Consider the following 22170-nt stretch of genomic DNA (forward strand, 5'->3'; position numbering starts at 1 on the left):
GGAAAGATTCGTGCACCGCCGCTGGGTCAGTCATAGAAACAGGGTGTGTTTAAATATTTTTCACCAAGACATTGTAGGAATCTGGAGTGTCGAAATCGGGCATTAAATTGAAGGCGCTTATTATTCTTTGCAACTGCTCATTCAGAGAAAGGAATAACAACTTTGCTAACTGAGGAAAACTTCGGGCGTTGCTAAGCGAAGCTACTATTTTGAAGTTTTGTATGAAGCGACGCGATGCTTCCCATAGCCGACCGGTTAGGACGTCTTCTGGGAATTTTTGAACATGTCCCCAACAAATGCCCTGTGATGGATCCATGGAGGGCGAGGAGGGTAATGTCTCGAGCTCATTATTGACGGTTTGGTTGACTTTCGTTGGCGAGGTAGGCTGCGGTTGGGGTTGGGCTATTGGACCGATTTGCTCCTCTCTATTGTATGATGCCAAAAAGGCATTCAGCATTTGACTGAACATTTCTATTTGTTCCATTCTGTTACCGGAAGGTGTCCCTTTACTTGAAGTACTGATACCGCCAGCCTGCGAGCGCTCAACCAAAGGCGTGTTTTCTTGAGAGCACTTCTGGGTTGAATCCGTTGATGGTTTTAGGTTTGTCGGTTCTTTGTTTCTAAAATATGATGTCAATTTCAATAAATGTTGTCAGTTTAAATTTTTTCAATAACTTACGGTGAATTCGAACATCCGAAACCGTTGGTCGATTCAACTTCGGAGTCGTAGCTACTATCATCGCTGTCGTTTCAGTTAATACGAACAAATCGTCCAGGCTTCGGCATTTTGGATTTCTGTCTGGAAATAAACTAAACAGCAAAATGTTTAGGTAATTGTCAATTCCAAGTATTCATGAACACTTTTCAATAATTCATCAAATTATTTATGCATGCAGAGATGTTGTCTTTTTTTCATGACTGCCAAACTAATGAAATTTTCTACGTCGGTATCTGCCAGATTTTGATGCACAATCGGTATCCGCCGATTTGTGGTAATTTCTGTACCGGTATCCGCCGGTTTTCAATCCATAGAAGGTATCAGCAGAGCTATGGGGATCCATCCAATTGTCTCGTCATTTTGCCTCTTGTTTCCTTTCTTTGCCGACCGGCATTTTGAAACCATATTATTGGCGGCGTCCTACACTTGCTTTTTTTACTAGTGGGAATCACCACTGTGATTCCCTGTCCTGTCACGGTCGCCAAAATGTGGGACCGGTCCCGGGTTGTGATCCGGAAACAACGAGACAATCGGATGTTCCCTGATTCTAACGGTATCTTACCTGAAGCGAGATTGCGGGAAAAAAGGCACGTCCGTTCCCGATCAGGAGGGAACAACTAAATTATATCAAGATGAGATATTTTGATACTAATTTTTTCCTATCTAAATGAGTTATAATTCAGTACTCGTAGGATGTTAAAATATCTCAAATTATATCAAAAAATCTATACGATCATAGCTAAATAATATCAATTTTAGATATGCTCCTTTCAAGATTATATCTGGTTCAGATAGCATAGTTTGATATTGGGCAGAACAAAACCTATCAAAATTATAACTTATCTAGATATGAGTGCTTCGAGAAAAATTACTAGTGGAATGTCAATAAACCATATTTTTTGCTACGACCATGTTCCATTTTTGGTTACCCAAAAATTGGATCCAATTTTAAGGATCTGTTGAGCGAAACTCATTAATGTACGGTTTGGGCCCTTGACTTCGATGTCCGTGTTTCAGAAAAAGTTGTACTTATATCAAAATAAGATATAATCATTTTATTTTGGGACAACCCGAAAAAAAACTTTATCATTGAAAATTATCTCAACCCCATTCAAGTCTGTCAATCAGAATAAGATATAATTCAGATTGGAGAAACTTAAAATTTTTCAGTACTTAATCATAACTGGATCAGATGTAAATATCTGGGTGAGATACATTTGAGTTATTATTTTGATATGCTCTCCTGATCGGGTTGAGCTAAACGATAGACGAAAGAATGGGAGTTCGATGTAAGACGAGAGTGAGGGAGAGGGAACACGCGATTCGTATGAATGCTGGCAAATTGTGTTGCCAGTTTATAAAGTTAGAAATGCTCAACAATATAACACGATTTGTTACGTTTCCGTATCCCACGTATATCCCACAGATAGCAGTTTAGTCAATTCGTAAATATGTCTCCAAAAAGTTGAGAATATGCTAATTCAACATTTACGATTTGAGGGAACTGATTTACGGTAAATGGGCGGTCCTTCAATTGACTGACACTCTATCATGTCTCCTACTTTGACCGGTTCGTAAAAGGAGAATCTCACGTATAGAGCTATAGCGTAGATCATATCAACTGATGAGTTGGCATCGTGGTAAGATACCGGACTGCCAACTCGGAGGACTGGAGTTCAAATCCCGGTCGGGGATTTTTTTTCGTTTATTTTACGTTTTTGGGAAAATCGAATCGTTGGAATCTTGTCATTGTAGATATATCGCCTCCACTTTTGTAGCTATATGCTTTTTTGGTAAGTTTAATTCAATCTTTTCATCTGGTATATTTGTTTATTTGTTTATTTGTGTAAAACATCAACGGATCACATGTTGATCCTAATGATAGCCTAATAAAATAATAAATTAAAAACTACTTAAAACTACAAAGTTCTCGAAACCATTAAAATTTTTCTTCGGAAAGTAGCTCTTGAAACGTCGAAGTCAAAGTACTCAGCGAAGCGGTTGAAAGTTCTCAAAATTCCAATTAGAGCGCTGTTGGCTCCGTAGTTATTCAGCCGGATGGGAACATAGAGCTGCAGATTTTGGTTCCTTAATCCTCGGGGCCGCACACTGAGGGGAATAGCCTCCAGCAGCGTAGGAGAGTCGATCCTCGACGCAAGGAGATCTGCTACAATTAAAGCACGTGCAGCGTTTCGACGATTTTGATTTTCGATTTGTTTGAATAATTCTGTTCCTGTGTTATACCTTCATAAACGTTTGCTGGGTCAATCCATTTCAATTGATTTCGATTGAGTTCCATTGAACACACCTATAATATTTTAAAATGTACTTAAAATTGATTTTCAAGTCGAATAAATTCTAAAATAAATTTCACCTTCATTCAAAAAACTTACAAAATACACTACTATGTTAGGATCAACAAAAAAAAACTTCACTGACTTAAAACGAAAATATGATGAACTGGTAACTATTCTCATGAACACAATTATTTATTAGTACAAGGGAGGTCCAAACATTGTTTTCGCTTACCATTTTTTTTAGAATAAACGACCGGATGATAATAAAAAACCACTGACCGATCTCATCACTTTTGGTCACCTGGCATCATACCTAAACGCATGAAATTATACTATATAACTGAGATCTTCAACCACCGCTATAATGATGCCAAATTATTTGTTTTCATTGTTTCAATTTATATTGTTCAAATAAGCGAGAAAAGTTTTAATGGAAAATGAATAAGAAATAAAATTTCTCTTTAATTTCGGAATTCGGTTGTTTTTCAATTTTATCCGCATTCCTGAAATAAACATCCACTGTTTCCTAGATTCACCGTTTGTTTACTTTTTTTTCCTAACTTCGAAACATCAAAATTTCTTCTGGCAAGGCGGATCCTTGCTTTTGGTGTTTTACCGTGCTTGAAAACTATCTTCTGAAATCCACAAAGATTTTGTAACGATCACCGAGGCTAAAATATGTCACACTGACATCTCATTCAACTTTTTTTCGTTAAACGATAATTGGTCTTTTTTTTTCATCATTCAACAAAAAAGAGTTAACTACAAATTTGTTTCTGGTAATTCCTGCGCACATTTTATGTCGATTTTCGGAAATGCGCATTTTAACTCAGTTGATCTAAATTAGCGATACCAAACGTACTCTTTTAAGGGTACATGTACTCTTTTTCGATCGAAAATGGGCGTACTCTTCTTTTTGTGAAATTATACCAAATGTAGGGGAGAGTGGGGTATCGTGGGCCATGGGAAAACGTGGGCCACTTTTAATATCTCAGATGTGTGTAGAGATAAAAATCTCAAACCAACTGTCATCGTCGTCGCTTTGCGTGAGCATATATTCCTAGATGTTGTTGACTGAAATACGCATCATATGCTTCTTTTACTTAGCAAGCTATAAAAAGTTAGAAAAATTTACTTACAAAATTTAAAAAAAACACCCGCTTATTTCATCGATGGGGAACCTAAAGTGCATAACAAAAATATGCTCATACGCTTATGATCTTAGTTTTGTCATGATCTTTCACGCGGAAAAGGAATTTTTGATGAAACTTCAATAAGTCACACAAACGCAACCAATTTGCAAATCATAGCTTGTGGGGAATCGTGGGCCACACATCTTAAATCACCAATATTTTAATGTTTTTATACACATTCAGAACATAAAATACGTTTTACCTATCTGCAAAGTTTTCTTATGTCAAATGAAGAGTAATGAAAAATATTTTGTCCATTCTATATACGAAATTTTGCCAAAAAGTTCGCGAGCCAGGTTTTGGAATCTATGCGATCATACACAGCTCTCTTTTTTATTTTATCATCTGAAATTGCTTTTAAATAACGAAATGAATTAGGAAATTACAGTTTTGGGTCAACTCATAAACTTTGCATGTTATTTGGTCAAATTGGATTTGGTGGCCCACGATTCCCCACCATTTTTCAAAATCCAAATAATATTGCTTTTTTTCAAATAGTTAGAATTCGAGGAAAATAACTTATTAAAATTTTTAAAAAAAATACCTTATGATGCCTTGAAAATGTAGAAAACCATACCATTTTTTATTTTCGTTTAATCTTTTATAATAACGAAGTTATGGAACAACGAAAAAAAGTGGCCCATGATTCCCCACTCTCCCATACTTTTTTTTTTTGTTGAAAGATATTTGATCAGAAAAACCAACATATCACTTCGTTTTTATGAAGTTGTTTCACATCTTATGCAAAAACTATAAAAGGAATACAGCTTACAACAAATTACAGTAACATTTTGTTTTAATAAACATGCATTTGTTATAAACAGTAAGCGCGATAAGCGCCTTTGAGTATGCAAACAGTAATCAATATGCACAAAATTTAGGTATAGTACCAGAATATTTTTGAAGAAAGTTTATATCTCGAATATATTATATATATTCGAGCAACCATTTTTATTCAAAATCCATGTAAAAATGTGTTTCATCATCGCGATATATTTTTTAGCTGTAAAACTGACGTCTGTGGCAAGTTTAAAATCTTAATTGCCAGAAACGTTCCGATTAAATAGAAAAATAAAATCCATGTAAGAACCGAGCTAGGCGCCTGGATGATATGCAATACCAGAGTGAAAGGGTTTTGTCAATGTAGGTATTTCGTTTAATCCGAGATTTCATTTATCCGAGGTGGTTGTCGTGTCCCGGCCGTCGTGGCATAGCCATTTTGTATCTCTTTTTGTTTTGTTTAAATAAATTATGCTACCGTCTGTCCTTGTCAAAGCTATTCATACGACTGATCCTTTATTTCTCAACTGGACTCATTTCTCCTCTTCTATAACTGCCCCTCTCTTTCTCTCTCTACAAAAGTATTTCCTGTCTTCCTATTTTTCCTTCCTATGCTGCTCTCGTTTCCTACAGTAGTGGTCTCTCCCCCAGCTACCTCGAGTAAGCGGGGTTCTACTGTACATCCTTTTTCATACCATCCGGGCGCAAAGCTCGATAATATATATGTAGATCTTGTGTCGACCTGATGGCTGGGATAACGCGGGAGCTTAGTAAACCAGAGCTCGGGTCCTACTCTTTAACGTTTGTCCTGACTTTTTGGATAAATGATCTCAATGTACTCTTTTCTGGGTGTCACGGGATATGGTAACCCTAATCTCAATCCAATAAAAGCTCATTGCTAACAAGTTTCACAACGTCAAAAGTTTTGGTTTCTTTCGGAAACAGTAAATTCTATTGGACTCGAAGGTTCGATTTGTGATGAAACAGTTCTAATCCAACATGAAGTTAGGAAAACATAAAGCGTATTAAGAATAACTATTAATCACCGCATGAACAAATCTCTTTTGTCCATTACCAAATGATCATCACGATAAGAAGTCGAAAACAACAATCGGATTTCCAGTCCGACATTGGTCTCTGTTGAAGGTTCTTCACAGTTGACAATTAACAATAATTCCAGTCTGCTTTTTAAAATGGATGCTGAAAGTAAAGTTATGGATTTGAATAATAATAAAATTTGATACCGTCTGATGACATCGCATATATCATTGACCAGGGGTCAACTATTCATTTAGTTCTGTTCTTCGAACTAACTATTCGAATAAATTTGTCACCTGCCGTGGACTGTCCATTGTGCTCGTCATCGGCTACATATGCTCCCTGTTGAGTACTTTTTCGGCACATTGCACTGGTTATGGTTGGCTAGTTTGGCGCTCATTTGAATCTAACTGGTGATGGTGTGCTCCGATACGTCTGTGCAAATCATCAGTTTGTTCTAATGACGGCTAAAGTACAGGGCCATATTTTGTCCTTCGGCTTAATGCAAATCTGATGCCAAACCAAACGAATGAATTCCATTCCATACAGTTGGGTCCAATTATTGTCACAGTTGGTCAGGTCGAATTAGCTTGATGTTTCAGTATTGAGAATTTTTAAAAAAGTATCAAATAAAACTTTTCAAATTAAATCAATTTCTATACGATTCTTTAAGATTTATCTCATAACCGTAAAGAACTTGTTTTTGACGCTTCAAAAAGTTTAAACAAGTTTTGAATTCCTAAGATTACGTTTATACAACATTTATAAAAAAGGGTTTTTGGCAAAAGATTTGCTTTCAATTTCGATTTGAATACTGTCTTCAGGCGAGCATAAGCCAAGCGAACTGATATTAGCTCGAGAAAGTTTCTATGCGAGTACTCAACAACAGATTGGTAAATACCGTTTTATTATTTTAATGATTTATTGTCCTATTGATTGATGACAAAGAATTGAATAAAAATAACGCTTAACGAATAAAGATTTTGTGGGTATCCTAGATTCTAATTAATTGCCTACACTTCAGGTGTGTCTATTTGAGGATTTAAGTAACATCAACCATCCGTTTCCAAAATCAGAAAACGATTGTTTCTTAGAAAGCTTTACCATTCAGCTTTGGCTAGATATTTGCTATTATGTTTCAATACAGCTTAACACAAACTTACAACTTAATGACAAAAACTCAAACGACGGTGCTTTTTTATTAAAAAAAAGTCTTCATATTACATAATTAATTGGTACTTTGAGGTTCAACACTTGTAAAATTTTAAGACAAAACTTCAATAAGTCTGGATGGTGAGAGAAATTATTGCACCGATTAGGCATATTGGACGATGTTATGCTTTAGCTACTTTACAGTAGTGTTAGGTGCCAACCACTTCTCAGTAAAAGCTATCTATAAATGAGCAATTATTAGCTCGAATTTTCACACGCAAACGTCGCCGCACCGCTACAACAATCGACCCCTGTTGGTGATAACTAACCGCAGCCGCAGCGAAGTTCCCTCCAACTTGTTGTCCCCCGTCTTTGCGCAACTAGGTTTGGTGGCATTCTATCGTTCGGTGGAAGGCCTTTCAATTACGATTCCTAATTCAATTCTCCACCCCATTCAGTGGAATTAAATCAGTGAAAGTGAGACTTTGTTGGTGGCTGTCGTTGACATAAGCTGGAACGATCCAATTGGATTTGAACTTCAAATCATGCTCTGAAAGAAAATTGAACGGAAAAAATCTCTTGAACAGCGCAACAATGCATGCAGTTCAAGTGAATTACTAGTTACTACAAGCATACCTGTTCCTTATTAAAAAATAGAAGATTATTTTTGCTTTAAGAACATGTTCAATCTGTTTTTTTTCCTGATTGAAAGGGTAACATATTTGAGCACAAAAATTAAGATTTTCAATGTTTTGGACACAAAGTTAGAAAAATGTTCAAAGTCGTTCCTACCTCCATATCTATCCAATTCATAGCAGTCGAGGCATTGAAACTCAAATATATTGTAATCTGTTTAATTGTTTTAAAAGTTTGAATTCAATGTACCTTTGGCTTTCACCAAGCTCATTCGAAATTTGAATTTTCACTACTTTGTTTGCAAATAAATATTGTGGAACTAGTCGAAATGTGATCTTGAGCGAAATTATTTATGAATCTTATTGAACTGTTGAAAAAACACTTTTTCAAGATCTTTTCATATAAGCTTTGTCATGTTTGCTGAAATTTATTGAATGTAATAATTTTATTAGAAGCATTAAAATAATACGCATTTTTTCTGCAATTTGCAGTAATCTTTGCTGATATGTGAACGTCAGTTTATGTAACCCTTGACCAGTATAAACTTATTCTTAATGACTAAAAAGCATTATTCGGGTTTTTGTAACAAGTTTTCCATCAAAATATCAATTAATCGCTTAGTTTTTAAAAGTAGAAGATGATCTGCTGCCTTATGTCTTATGGCTCACACGCGGTTTTTACCCCTGAATGTATGCAACAGTAGACCGCTGCAAAAAAATGACTTTTTACGCCCATATGTTTTTTCGATGCCTTTTGGGTCACCAAGAATCAGTGTAGAATTTTAGATGTTTTTGTGGATTCCTGAGTTAGCGCAACGCGATTCAATTTTGTATGCAAATTTATATGGAAGAAGAATTTTTTGCACATTAAATCATCCACAAAATTGAAATAAGTTTGAAATGAAGTCGGTCCTTGATTTTTGGTTTTGACTAATCTTAAGCTTCATTTTTACTAGCATGACAAGCAGCTAAGAATTTCATGAAAAAAGTTATAACCATTTCAAAATAAAAAAATCTGAATCCATTGAAAAGTATTTAAATATTGCGGATTTTGCTTGCTAGAGCTGTTAATGATAGCATGAAATGTTTCTGTAAAGGTTATATAAATCAATAAATTTTCTGGCAATGCAAAGAAGTTTTTTGAGATTTTTTATTTTCATCCTACGGTTACACAGCTTGCAAGTAGTAAGCAGAAAAAAAACACAAAAATGTAAAAAAAAATTGGAAAATATTTTTTTACAACATCGAATAACTATTCTGGAGTATAAGTTAGGGTTTTGCTTTGTTCACATGAATAGTACTGCAAGAATCTAGGAATATTTTCCAAAGTTAAATTTTTTGGAACTCTCAGTACATCTCTGGCAATTTTTGAATGAAAAATTTTGTTTTCCCATACAAATTTTCATACAAAATTAAAACTCGTTGCGCTAATTCAGGACTGAATGGATACTTCCAAAATTTGTATTGTTATTTCTGGCAGCAAAAACAACCAAAAAAGCTATGAGAAGTGTAACAATTTAAGAATTTGAAATTTCCATACCAAGCTTGCAGCGGTCTAATGCAGCAGCTTTGTATTATCTTATTATATCAGTTTTAGAGACAGAAAAGATATAAAGTTAAGTTCGAATAGAACCTAAATTTATTTTAATTGGTGCACAGCGTATCAAACCAGGCACACAAAACAGCAGGCTAAGTTTCTGTAATTTACTACAATTTTTTGAACTTTAAAATCTTTAAATATGAAATTTAATTGAAGTTTTCAGTTAGAAAAAGATTAGGAATGAGAGCTTTTAAAGATGTTCACAGTACAAAATGGTTCCGCTCAAGATCAGAATTCTTTCTTTAGTGAAACAACTCTAGAGTTATTAGAATCATTAGAAAGCAAAAACCAAGGACTATCCGCTGAACTATAAAAAATCGTTCGGATATAACCCCTATCCATACCGCTGGATCAACTGTCCCGCCATTTAGTTCCGCTCAAGATCATTTACCCTACTCCTTAACGATCGAAAAATGGGCATACTCTTCTTTTTGTGAAATTCTGCCAAATGTAGGGAAAACTGTACAAGATGCACCAGTTAGGAATAATCGCTATTTACAGCGATACCAATCATCTAGGAACCAAATTGAAAGTTTACGATGATTCAGGGATCAGATTTACGTATTGTCATAAAGAAAAAATATTATAAAACTCGATTTTGATTATATTTTTGTTAAAAACTAAAACAGCCAGAAAACAAACCACGGGGTAGAACGCCAAAACAAGTGGATAGAACGCACCATTTGGAATGGGTGGTTAGAAAAGAACGATGATTATCTATACGAAATGTAATAATTGAAACATCAAATGTTTAATTACATGTTCATCGTATTTTTGTAAACCATTCATATTTTGGCAAAAAATCGTTAATTACTGCTAAACTTATCAAAAATTTCGCTTTTCAAAATACACTTTTCTATATCCTTATAGTTAAAACGTCTTCAGATAGGCAACGAAATTTAATTTCTTGACTTATATCGCGGCAAACATGACGGCAGTTATCTTTTTCGAGTCGAATATTGGTGTACCTTTTTAACTCGAAGAAGGACGACATTTGTTAGAATTATGCATTGTTATCGTAATTTGGGAGTCAAAAATATAATTAATGGCATTTTGTTTTGATATTCGGGTTTTCTTTGCGTGGTCTTGTGATCATTCTGCCCCAATTTTGATATGATTGATTTTAGATAAAATTTGTGAGAAGTTAGTAAAATACAAGAACATATTTATAGTCTCACGATAGTGCATTCGAGTAGGAAAACGATAAGCTGTAGTTTCATCAGATTGCGCAGGCTGATTTACCATAAAACCTATGAAAAATAACAAGTTTTATGTTGATTCCATTAATCCTTCTGTTTCTAAGAACTAAATTCGTTTTAATGAATTTTACATGTAATAAATGATGATAAACCTTGTTTGCTACAATAAAAATGAAGAAAAACACCGTAAGAAGCCATAGATTAGTGTATTTTTGAGAAAGATTGACATGGGCCATATTACCTCGCTCGCTGGTGCGTCTTGTACAGTTTTCCCCTACTCTTTTTTTATTGACATTTGTTCAGAAAAACCAAGTTTTTCTTCCATTTAATGAAGTTGTTTCACATCTAATGTAAAAACTTCGAAAGAATACAGCTTACAACAAATAACCTACTTTAACATTTTGTTTCAATAAACATACATTTTTTGACTATAGACAGTGACTTCGATAAGCGCCTTTGAGTATGCAACCATTAATCAATATGAACAAAATTTAGGTATGGTACAATATATTTAAAAAGAAAATTTATAACTGCCATGTAAGTCACATAAACTCCAACACATTAACAGTATTTGATTGAATGGAAATATCTCGGTGCCACCTCAGATGGCATGAAATATGTTCAGTAGAACCCCGCTTATTCAAGCTCTGATTATCCGAGCTTCCGCGTTCTCCGATCCCCCATTTTTATTCAAAATATATGTTAAAAATGTGTTTTATAATCGTGATATATTTTTAAGTAATTAAATTGACGTTTTTGACAAGTTTAGAATCTAAACTTGCCAGAAACGTCGATTAAATAGAAAAATAAAATACATGTATGAACCGAGCTATGCCCCTGGATGATATGCAATACCAGAGCAAAAGGATAGGCTTCATTAATGTATTTTGTTAAATCCGAGGTTTCACATATCCGTCTTATGCCCATATTTCACACGCCTAACATACAAGTTTAAAAAAACCTTATTCTAAAGAAATGTAAAACGAAGCATTTCGGGTTTCTTAGTTCAAGGTAGATGTGAAAAGTCAATCAAGCGATGATGACCCAATGAGAGAAAAATATGTGTACATATGTACATTCGGGGGTTCAAAACATTTAAAAACCTTGTTCCCCGGTGGCCACAAGTTTTTCACTGCCCAGGACTTTTAATGAACACAAATCCTTCACATGATGCTTCAAAATTGGAAAAGGATGTTCGGTGCCATCATTATTTTTCTGAGAACTTAGATTACTACCGTCGTGATGCTTGGAAAATCAATTTCTGATTGAAATGTTTTTAATTACCCGAAGGCTTAAACCAAGGGATTTTAATAACCTATCCTTTATAGGATGACAGGTATTGAATAAATTGATGTTTGAGATTTACTTGTACGGAAGAGCCTGAATGTATACTATCATACAAATATCCCAAACTCCCTCCCTACCATTCACCATTTTTTCAACGCATACGCAAACCAAGAACCAAATATTTTGCTTTCCATTTCATGATTCTCACAACCCTTTATAATTTTAGTCCAATTTACTTAATACAGAAAATTACTGTCATCCAAGCTTACTCCCTAATAACACACCAAGTCACAACGTCAGAAGAACTAGTACCCGCTTTCGGCTCAGCATTAACGAAATGGCATTTGAGCAGTTCATTGGTGTCCTGATGAAGAGAAAGTATCCTCAACATAATAGCATTCAGATTACTCTTCGAATGCTGCCGTGCGTTTGTATCCTCGAAAGGGATCCAGATTGGTTAACAATTTGATTTTATTTTTCAGAATGTTTTGTGGATGGAAACATGTGGATCAATCAAAACTATACACCTTTTACGGCATCGCCATGAAATGCCTGGTCACTTTACATTTCTCCACAATCGTGTGGGATATGATAGACGAACGTAACGATTTTGTTACAGTTGGTGAAAGTTTTTGTATGGCCTCTGGGATTGGTTTGGTGTTGTATAAAATGATCTACCATTATTTTTACGGTGCTGAATTTGAGGCAATTTTCATTAAACTTCAGCAGTATCACAACGAAAACAACTCACGTCATAAAAGCATAATGGACATGCAGAGATATTATTTTATTGAGGAATGTTTCATTCTTGTCGGGTTTTGTTTTATCGGATTATCGCTGGAGTTAGCGTTCTTAGCACATGTATGTTACTATAAGTAATTGGAAAGGCTGAAAAAGATTGTCCTCATCACTCATTTTATTAGACATTTTTAGACAGTACTCTTCCTATACGGGCAAAATATCCTTTCGACTTCTCGTCGACCTACGCTGTTACGGCTCTGTCAATTTTCCAAATGTTGATGTGCGTCTACGTGATCCACGGTATTGTGTTCATCGATGGAATAGGTGGACAAATTATGAGTCAGATGTCGTTACAGTTTGATATAATTGCGAAAGAACTGTCAGGAGGAGATTACTCAACGAGAAATCAAGACGATATTGTTCGATTCAACCAAATCATCGAGAGGCATCAAGAGCTTATAAGGTAAGTTTAATTTCAGATACCATCGATATTGATGCTTATTCGAATATGATTCCAGATTTGGTCATCAAATCAATGCGTTATATCAACCAATACTTCTAGCTCAACTAGCCTGCAGTTTATCGACGATTTGTCTGACAGCTTTTGAAGCAACTTTGACTACAAATGACTATCTCCAGTTTTTGAAGTTTTTCGTTTTTCTCATGTCTGGCTTATCTCATATATTTTACTGGTGTTATTACGGCGACCGAGTGTCTTTCAAGGCAAGATGTTAAGGTCAAATTAAACTTTGACTGATCTTCTTAAAATCAGCATATATTTCAGTCTTCATGCATCCACGCCGCGCTCATTCAACTGGATTGGACGGATAGCAATATCACGTTTAAGAAAAATTACTGCATGACCCTTATCGGAAGTCAACATTCATTCCAATTCAAAATATTTGGGTATTTTCCGGTTTCGTTTTCGACTTTTCTTTCGGTAAGGATGTTTAAATTTTCGTATGACGGATAACAGTTTATTTTATTTTCAGATTATGAGTAAATCTTACTCTTTGTTTACGGTATTAAAATCTTTTGAGGGATAGTAAAGATGCATGTTTAACTAATCTAAAGAAGACCAAATAGATGTACTTGTAGAATGAAATAAGCAGCGTGAACAGATCAAATTCAATATTAACTGCACTGGACGTTTAGGATTTACGTTTCAAATGATTAGCTGTAAGTATGAATGAAATCCACCATGGGTGCACTGATTTACTGCAGTTTTACCGAAGTATGAACATTCATAAGTTTATCAATTCAACGTATTTCTGATGCAGAATTTACCAAACCGGGCACCATGACTTCGTGTTTTTTGTGAACGAATGTTTCAATCACCACCACAACCACTTAAAATTACAATTCCGGCATCCGTTTTTATGTTTACCTGGATGGATGACAGGTGAATGATCATTCTCATATACAGGCATATGAAACAAAAATTTATATCCACTTGACATCTTACTTCTTGATTGCAACTATACCTACCTTACCTTATATTATACCTTTTCATCTTCTTTAAACTTTTTTAATACTTTTCTATAGGTAACTCTTAACCATTTTTTCCTTTCAATTGTTCAGGATCGCCCCTGATGGCATGGATCGAAAGCATCAGACCTTTCTTTGATAAATTAAATTACACACTGATTTTCAAAACATAAACAAACTTTTTTAGTGGACTGTTTATCGAATTACGACTTAGAACTAATAACAATAATGGACTTCCGACAAACACTGCCTTTGACCCTCTACACATACGACTATGGTCATTTCGGCCTTTGGCCACTCAGGCCTCTGAAATTGTTACCATCTCCGGTTGGCTCGAAAAGAAACCAAGTCTTAGGCTGGATTTGGCTCGACCCTTGGTAAATACCACTTCGTTTCCGAGGAAAACCCGAATGTTTTGGCGCGCATTCCTGTCGTTAATGCGCCAGCATCGCCATGTTGCTACTGGGCCTTTTCCTATGTTAGGATGATTCACTGATGATCGTTCGTTCTAGAACAGCCGCCCGCTCTGTGTTTGGGTGCCGACTCTATTTTTGCAACCTCTCTGGTTGTTTGCCTTCGTCCAATAGCCTTGATGCATGCCTAAATTCTTTGGAAGGGAAGTATCACTCTTCTTAAATCGCTGTTTTCTTAAGTATACTTGACCTTGAATCCCGAGCGCTGATCTGATTCCTCTCACGCTCAACGCTGTGAAGTCGACTCTAGCTTTGACTTCCTTCGAAATGTCTTCTGATCAATAATTTCTGAGCTCTTCAAGCTCTCTGACATTCAACAACTGGCATGAGCCGAACATGCTAATCTCAAGCTCTTCTGACACATACTCAGACTATAAAACTAACTTAGGAACAACATTAAAGCTGACTACCATACATTCAATTCCAACTCAAACCTGAGAGGTTTTCCTAATGTTTGTCCGACTGTTTTTCTAAATGTCCATCCGACTTTTATTCTGAATCCGAAAACCAATTATGAACGTTTGTTTTTCGACAGTTTTCAGACCGTTTTTCTGGCCAGATTTCTGACTGTTTTCCGACCATATTTCTGAATGAGATTCCGACCATTTTACCAGGAGTTTCTGACTGTTTTGCTGAGTGAGTTTCCGACTGAATTGCTGAATGTGTTTCCGACAAGCAAATGAATGAGTTTCTGACTGACAAAAAACCCACTCCAAAAACTGACTTATCATAATTTCCGACCAATAGTCAAATCTTTCATTTCTTTTAACTTTCTATCCATCTATAAAATTTCATAATCTTAAGATGTCCCTACTAAAAAGAACATCACTTTTCACCGGTAAGGCCGATAAACTACACAGAAAAAAAATCTGAATCCTTAACAACACTGAAATTGAAAACCTGTATCATTACATGACGTGGAACGCGATTTATTGATGTAAATTTACGAATTAAAAAAAGTTAAATCCTTAATAGCACTGAATTCGTATGACACAAATATTACTTGACACGGAACGCGATTATTTGATGTAAATTAACACCACATATGATGTAAATAAAAAGAAGCATCACATACGAGGGAATTTTCAGTGCAAATTAAATATTACACGTCTTTAATATTTTACATGTCTTTAAATTTTACACGTCTTTTGAAGTTTACAGACGTGGAATATTCAACTCGCACTGAAAATTCCATCATATGTGATGCTTCTTTTTCGTTACATCATGTGATGTAATTTTACAAATTTTTTTGGTCACGCACAATTCTAAACAACACTGAATAAGAAATTTCTTAAAATTACACGTCATGGAATGTGATGAGGACATTGAATTTTAATTTAATCAATATTACAATACACTGAACGTGATAATGTCATGTAAAATAATGAACTGTCAAGAACAGGGTCAGACAAATGTAAACAAAGTGTCAAGTCAAGTCGTGCATCAAAGTATTTTTTTAAGCAGTTTTCCCGCGAGAAAGTTTCCCAGAGATTGTGAAGCAGGATGTGGTTCTGGAAGCGGCTCCAAGTTGTTCATCTTTGGATCCAGTACTTCGGAAAAAAATGAAAAGTGTGAATGTGACTCCTAATAAAAAAAAAGTGAGATTAAAGAAACATTGTCACTAAATAAAATAAGTTGAATTTATTACAAAAAGGTTTTATTTTTATTATGACATGAGATAATTCCATTATTGAATCATAAATACCAATAAATAAAACAAAAAATATTCCAATTGGAATTTTTTTCTTCCAATATTCAGTGATTTTATAATTTACATCATTTTTATTTTACATGCTGCCGAATTTTACATCATTTTTTATTTTACACGTTGCTACATTTTGCTGTCGTGTAATTTCCAACTAGCACTGAAAATTCCGTCATATATGATGGTTCTTTTTATTTACATCACATGTGATGTGATTTTACAGATTTTTTTCGTAGTGTGTAGTTCAGCCAATTCTCCTTTTCGGCTACATTTTTTTCTCATCTGTTTTAACAGATGTAAAGGGTGATACGGTCAAAATTTGGCCAAGGGAAAACGCGTGTAATCGGTGAAATCGTTAATTTAAAAAATCTAATTAAATTTCTTTTGCAAGTTTAATTAGTATAAAACTCAGGAAAAATATTCAGTTAGGCTTTCGCTTTTCTAAATGCGAATTGCCGGGCCTTACGCTTAACCCCTGCCGCAGAAAGCCAGTTTGCCTTGAACTGCTGCTCGTCCTTAGCAGTTTTTTTGGTCTTCTTTAGGTCCCGCTTGCCAATAGCCCAGTATTTCTCAATTGGGCGGAGCTCTGGCGTGTTGGGAGGGTTCTTGTCCTTGGGAACCACCTGCACGTTGTTGGCGGCGTACCACTCCATGGCCTTTTTACCGTAATGGCAAGATGCCAAATCCGGCCAAAACAGTACGGAACAACCGTGTTTCTTCAGGAAAGGCAGCAGTTGACAGTCCCGGAAGCTATGAAAATGCTGCTTTTCAAGCCACAGGTACAGATGGCTTGCCTGATAACTCTTTTGTCTAAAAAGATACGAAGTTATGGTATTCGACAAAGTTGTTTAGCGGAGAATTTCCTGTTAGAAATTTATAAATTGGCACAAAAACGATTAGCAGGCTCGGTTCCACCGAAGAAACAAAAATGATGATGATTTTTCAGTATAAAATATTCAATTTTCCCATACAAACCTAAAAGTTCAAATTTACTCATGTAAACGTTACTTAAAAATTCTGCAAAAAATCGTGGATGAGTTTTGGACCAAAACGAAGCTTTTAAGACCCCAGGGTTTGAGAAATTCAAAAATGACCCCAAATCGACTCAGTCTTATGTTTCATATTTTCAAACCAGTACTGGACTCCTATGAACGTGGAACACGTTTGCAGAAATTTATTAGACTAATATAAATTTGATTCAAAAGTTGTTTTCGTCTTTCTTTGATGCTTTGGGATAACATTGACATCTCTATTTTGACGGTTTTAACGAGTTTTTTTATCATAAAGGCTCCAAAACACCTTTACAACGAGTCAAGAGAAACAGCGATTATTCGATTTATCAATGAAATTGAAATGTTGAGACAAAATTTGAATTAGATTAAGCTATTTTTAAGTATTTTCGGAAACGAGTGCCAAATTTATGGTAAAAGGTCTTTGATTAAATAAATAAAAAGAATATTTTTTTCATTTCTGAGTGTGTGTTTTGGTCGAAAGTCTCGTAACTATTTGAATGCGTTTTTTTCTATTTTCCGCACATCTTAGATCGACTTTTAGTTCGGAAAAATACCACTTTGTCTAACATGTAGGACATTAGTACTAAAATTGGGGAAGGCGGTGTTTACCAAGGCCCTGGACGATTGGCCGGATGTTCAAGATTCTACAGTTTTCGGAGGTCCAACCCTACCTTCAACACACAGTCCATCTGAACCAGCGACTCCGGAAAAAGAGCTTTCAATTTTTAATATTTTATAACAAATGAAGAGAATGTCAATCAAAATAAGATATCTCAAGAATGTCAATCAAAATAAGATATAACCTAGATTTAAGAAACTTAGTGTCGAAAACTTTGAGTACACAATTGTAACAACGACGGCTCAACGGTACAGACAGAAATGAAAGATTTTAAACACTTAATAAGGATGTATTCAATGCGACAAACCACTAGATGCACAGTTAATTATAGATAAAAAAAAATGCATACGAATTTGAGAATTTGATTTTAAATAAAAAATGTTTTTCGGATTATTTACTACTTTTGGCAATGGAAATAATAAATCCTAATTGAAAGTTTCAATGGTTATTTTTTTTTTATTAGACGTGTTAAACACTTAGGAGGGGTAGTACTTAGATAGCACTTGCAAACATCTGGGAAGGGCAGTAAAGTTGAAAATAGTTAAGTACAAATTCCTGTGAGGAACAATACCATGAGATTTTGAAAAATAAAGTTTGATTCAAATTCATGTGAGAATTCCTACAGATTATTACAACATACAAGAAAAAAAAGAAATTTGAAATAATTTTCATACGTTTTTCATGATTAACTGTCGTTCGACGTTAATAGAAAAAACACAAATTAGTACTTAAACGGAAGAATATGAAATTGTCCTTTTTAAGAAAACAGTTGAAATTGGAGAAATCTCACAGACTGACACTGAAAATGTCGAAAATAGTGACTTTTACCGATTTCTTTCGGAAGCATTCAACAATGCGTTAAACTCTTCAATCAAACGAGGAATCTATTTTGATCAATTCTATGAATAATTTGTCATTCGCTGAGTGTAAGCTAGCTGCGGCAGAGGAAGAGTTCGATAGGAAGACTTTTGAACAATGGCGTTCGTTATTTGAAGCATCTATTGAACTGCCAGGGATCGACAATGAAACCACGAATTGAAATCCTAGAAGCCATCTCTTGATGGTCCTGATCCCGGTAATGAACCATATTCAGAATCTCAATATTTTCGTATTTCTATTTCAATATGTATTGTTATAATGTTTTATTTATGTATACCTGCCCTTATTCCCTACACGATTGTCTAATAACATCAACATTCACTACAAAAGCAGATCGAAAATATTAAATTCACTTACCGAGCATTGCGCCCGGAAGATATGCAACATCGAAGCATAATGATTGGGGTTTCCACGTCCTCCGTGTTGTCGAGGTCTCACTGTTAGAGATTTCACAACCTTTCAAACATTTTAATTTTCAGCACTCTAAATTATCGATTATTGTGCTCTAATACAATCTATGCAATGGTTCAACTCTCCACCACAATGTGTTAATGGATATTTTACTATCTATGCACCGATGACACGTGGTTGCAGCTAATTAAAGACAAGTATGTAATCTCTAATTAAAAACAACTGAAATATAGATTAAACCTTTAATTACAACGAATGGCAATCGTATCTGTTTTCGCATTCGATTCTGCATTATCGCCATGTTACTCAAGCAGTTCGTTCGTGTTTTCAAAAAGTTGGAGTATCCTCAAAATAACAGCATTCATGTGTCCGTTCAAATACTAACGTACGTTACCAAGTTTTGTGGTCTAGAATTGTTCTAAATTTGTTCAATAAGAAGCTTTCATTTTAGGATCCTTGGTGAATGGAAACATGTCAATCAATCAAAACTATACACCATCTACGGATTCGTGATGAGATGTTTGATTGCATTTCATTTTTCATCTATTTTATGGGATATTCTTGAAACCCGTAATGATTTCGTCGCTCTTGGTGAAGGTTTGTGTATGGTTGCTGGAGTCGGTTTGGTGATTTATAAGATGGGCTACCATTATGTCTACAGTGTTGAATTTGAAGCAATTTTCTACAAACTTCAAAGATACCATAAGGAAAATAATGAGCGAAACAAAATCGCAATGGACATACAGAGATATTATTTTCTTGAGGAATGCATTATTCTTATCCTGACTGTGTTCTGTGGGCTATCGTTGGAGCTGGCTATGTTAGGGCATGTAATGATCAGCCATTAAGTAAATGCAAAATTCGAATTTTATAGAATTATCCAACCTTTTAGACATTTATCGATGGCACTCTTCCCATTCGAGCGAAATATCCTTTCGAATTTTCCTCTGTGTATGCTTTAACGATATTATCAACTTTTCAAATGATGATGTGCGTCTACATAATCCATGGCATCGTGTTCATCGATGGGATAGGTGGCCAAATTATGAGTCAGATGTCACTGCAGTTTGAAATAATTGCTGATGATTTACTACGGAACGATTTCAGAACAGAAAATCGAGATAGTATTGTTCGATTTAGCACAATCATCGACAAGCATCAGGAACTTATAGCGTAAGATAGATTTTGCAATATTTAAATATTATAATTCACAAATCTTAATTCCAGATTGGGCTACCAGATCAATGCTTTATACCAACCTCTGCTTCTAGCTCAAATGGCCTGTAGTTTATCAATGATTTGTCTGACAGCTTTCGAAGCAACTTTGACGATTGGTGACCATCTAATGTTTATGAAATTTTTCGTTTACTGCATATGTGCCTTTGTCCAAATATTTTACTGGTGCTATTACGGAGATCGAGTTTCGTTCAAGGCAAGATACTGTGGAATATGGAACAAGTTAAACTATTCCTAACATGAACAATAATTTTCAGTCTACATCCGTGCACGATGCACTGATTCAGCTTGATTGGGTGGGTGGTGACCAGATTTTCAAGAAAAACTACTGCATCACTCTAATCAGAGGTCAAGCTCCATTCCAGTTCAAAGTCTATGGGTATTTTCCAGTTTCGTTCACGACGTTCATATCGGTAAGAAATTGCGGAACAATAATAAATTTCAAATAACTTTTCGTTTTCTTTTCAGATTATGAGCAAATCATACTCCTTTTTCACATTGTTTCAGTCCTTTGAAGGATGAAAACACCTTAAATGCAATCTCATGCAAATGAAAAAAAATGCGGTACTATGTTTGACAAAACTGTTTTAAAAACTTGATCCCTCAATTAAACTGTTTATCGAAGGTTAAAAAAAATGTGTATATACCTGTTGAAATTGAAAAGGCATGACTATTTTTCACTTCAGTTATGCTTTTTTACGATCATGGTCCCAGGTTTAGTGAGGTTCCTCGGTTTTCCATATTCAGGATAAAAGATCAGTGAGTGAGTCTCGCCTATGCAGAAAAAGCCCAATTAACGCCTATTCACATGGGTGTTTCAATGGATTTTCAATTGAGCGCCAGGTAAAGTAAGGCTATGATCATTTAGTATCCGGGCAGTTACAAACGTGTGTATTTTAAAAACTATTCATTTGATCGAAAAACTTTCTATGGAGGAAATGAAGGTGTTAATATGACATTGAATGTAAAAATGTAAAGAAAAATATTTATAAATTATTTCAAGAAATACTTTAACTTTATCATAAAATCTCTTTTTTATCTTTGCACACTTTTTTCAGTCATGTTTTGATTTATTTTTTTTACCACAGAAGCTAAACCTTTGCAAAATCATAATATTTTACAAAAACTCACCTGGAAAAAGCAATTGGAATTTGGTTGGAATCTTTTCATGAATAGGCATCTCGAAGAATTTGATCTCTTAAATCCGATTTTATCATAAACTAGCTGACCCGGTGTGCTTTGCTACACCTTTCAAAATCAAATGATATTTTCAGAAATTATTTAAATTTTTCATTGTTTTGTTGGCATTATTTCAAATCAAACTATGACATTATTCATAAACAACTGCTATAAAATGAGAGCTGCAGCTGTAGTTTTGAATTGCAACACAAAGATAACTTAAACTAATATTCTGAATGTTATTCATAAATTTGTGTTAAAGAGCTGATAATTTTAATCTGTTTCCTTAAGCTTCACCCTGAAAAAGGAGGGTCTCAAATTAATCGTACGCAAACAATCTAACTAATAAAATTTGGTTTTTTTTGCTTGATATGTTCTGGATTTATGCTAAAAAACTTATAAGAGATTCCCCCCTGTCCTTCCCTTCAACCCTTGCTGAACGGAGATCGTGATCTTTAATAATCATACCCATACCCAATTTGTTTTCGTTGCCAAAACTCCTCTTATACAAAATATAGTTTCATTGG

General features: G+C 34.9%; 1 protein-coding gene across 1 annotated transcript; it reads left to right on the top strand.

Moving 5' to 3' along the window:
* Positions 1 to 296: 296 nt before the first annotated feature.
* LOC129752866 (uncharacterized) lies at positions 297 to 21069 on the top strand. Its single transcript, XM_055748654.1, has 8 exons — positions 297 to 430; positions 12382 to 12760; positions 12823 to 13103; positions 19680 to 20058; positions 20121 to 20401; positions 20456 to 20660; positions 20722 to 20877; positions 20933 to 21069. The coding sequence occupies exons 1-8, from the start codon at positions 297 to 299 to the stop codon at positions 20984 to 20986; spliced, it is 1869 nt and encodes a 622-aa protein (XP_055604629.1). The 3' UTR covers positions 20987 to 21069.
* Positions 21070 to 22170: the final 1101 nt, after the last annotated feature.

The sequence above is a fragment of the Uranotaenia lowii genome, chromosome 3 (genome assembly GCF_029784155.1).
Source record: "Uranotaenia lowii strain MFRU-FL chromosome 3, ASM2978415v1, whole genome shotgun sequence".
Taxonomy (NCBI): domain Eukaryota; kingdom Metazoa; phylum Arthropoda; class Insecta; order Diptera; family Culicidae; genus Uranotaenia; species Uranotaenia lowii.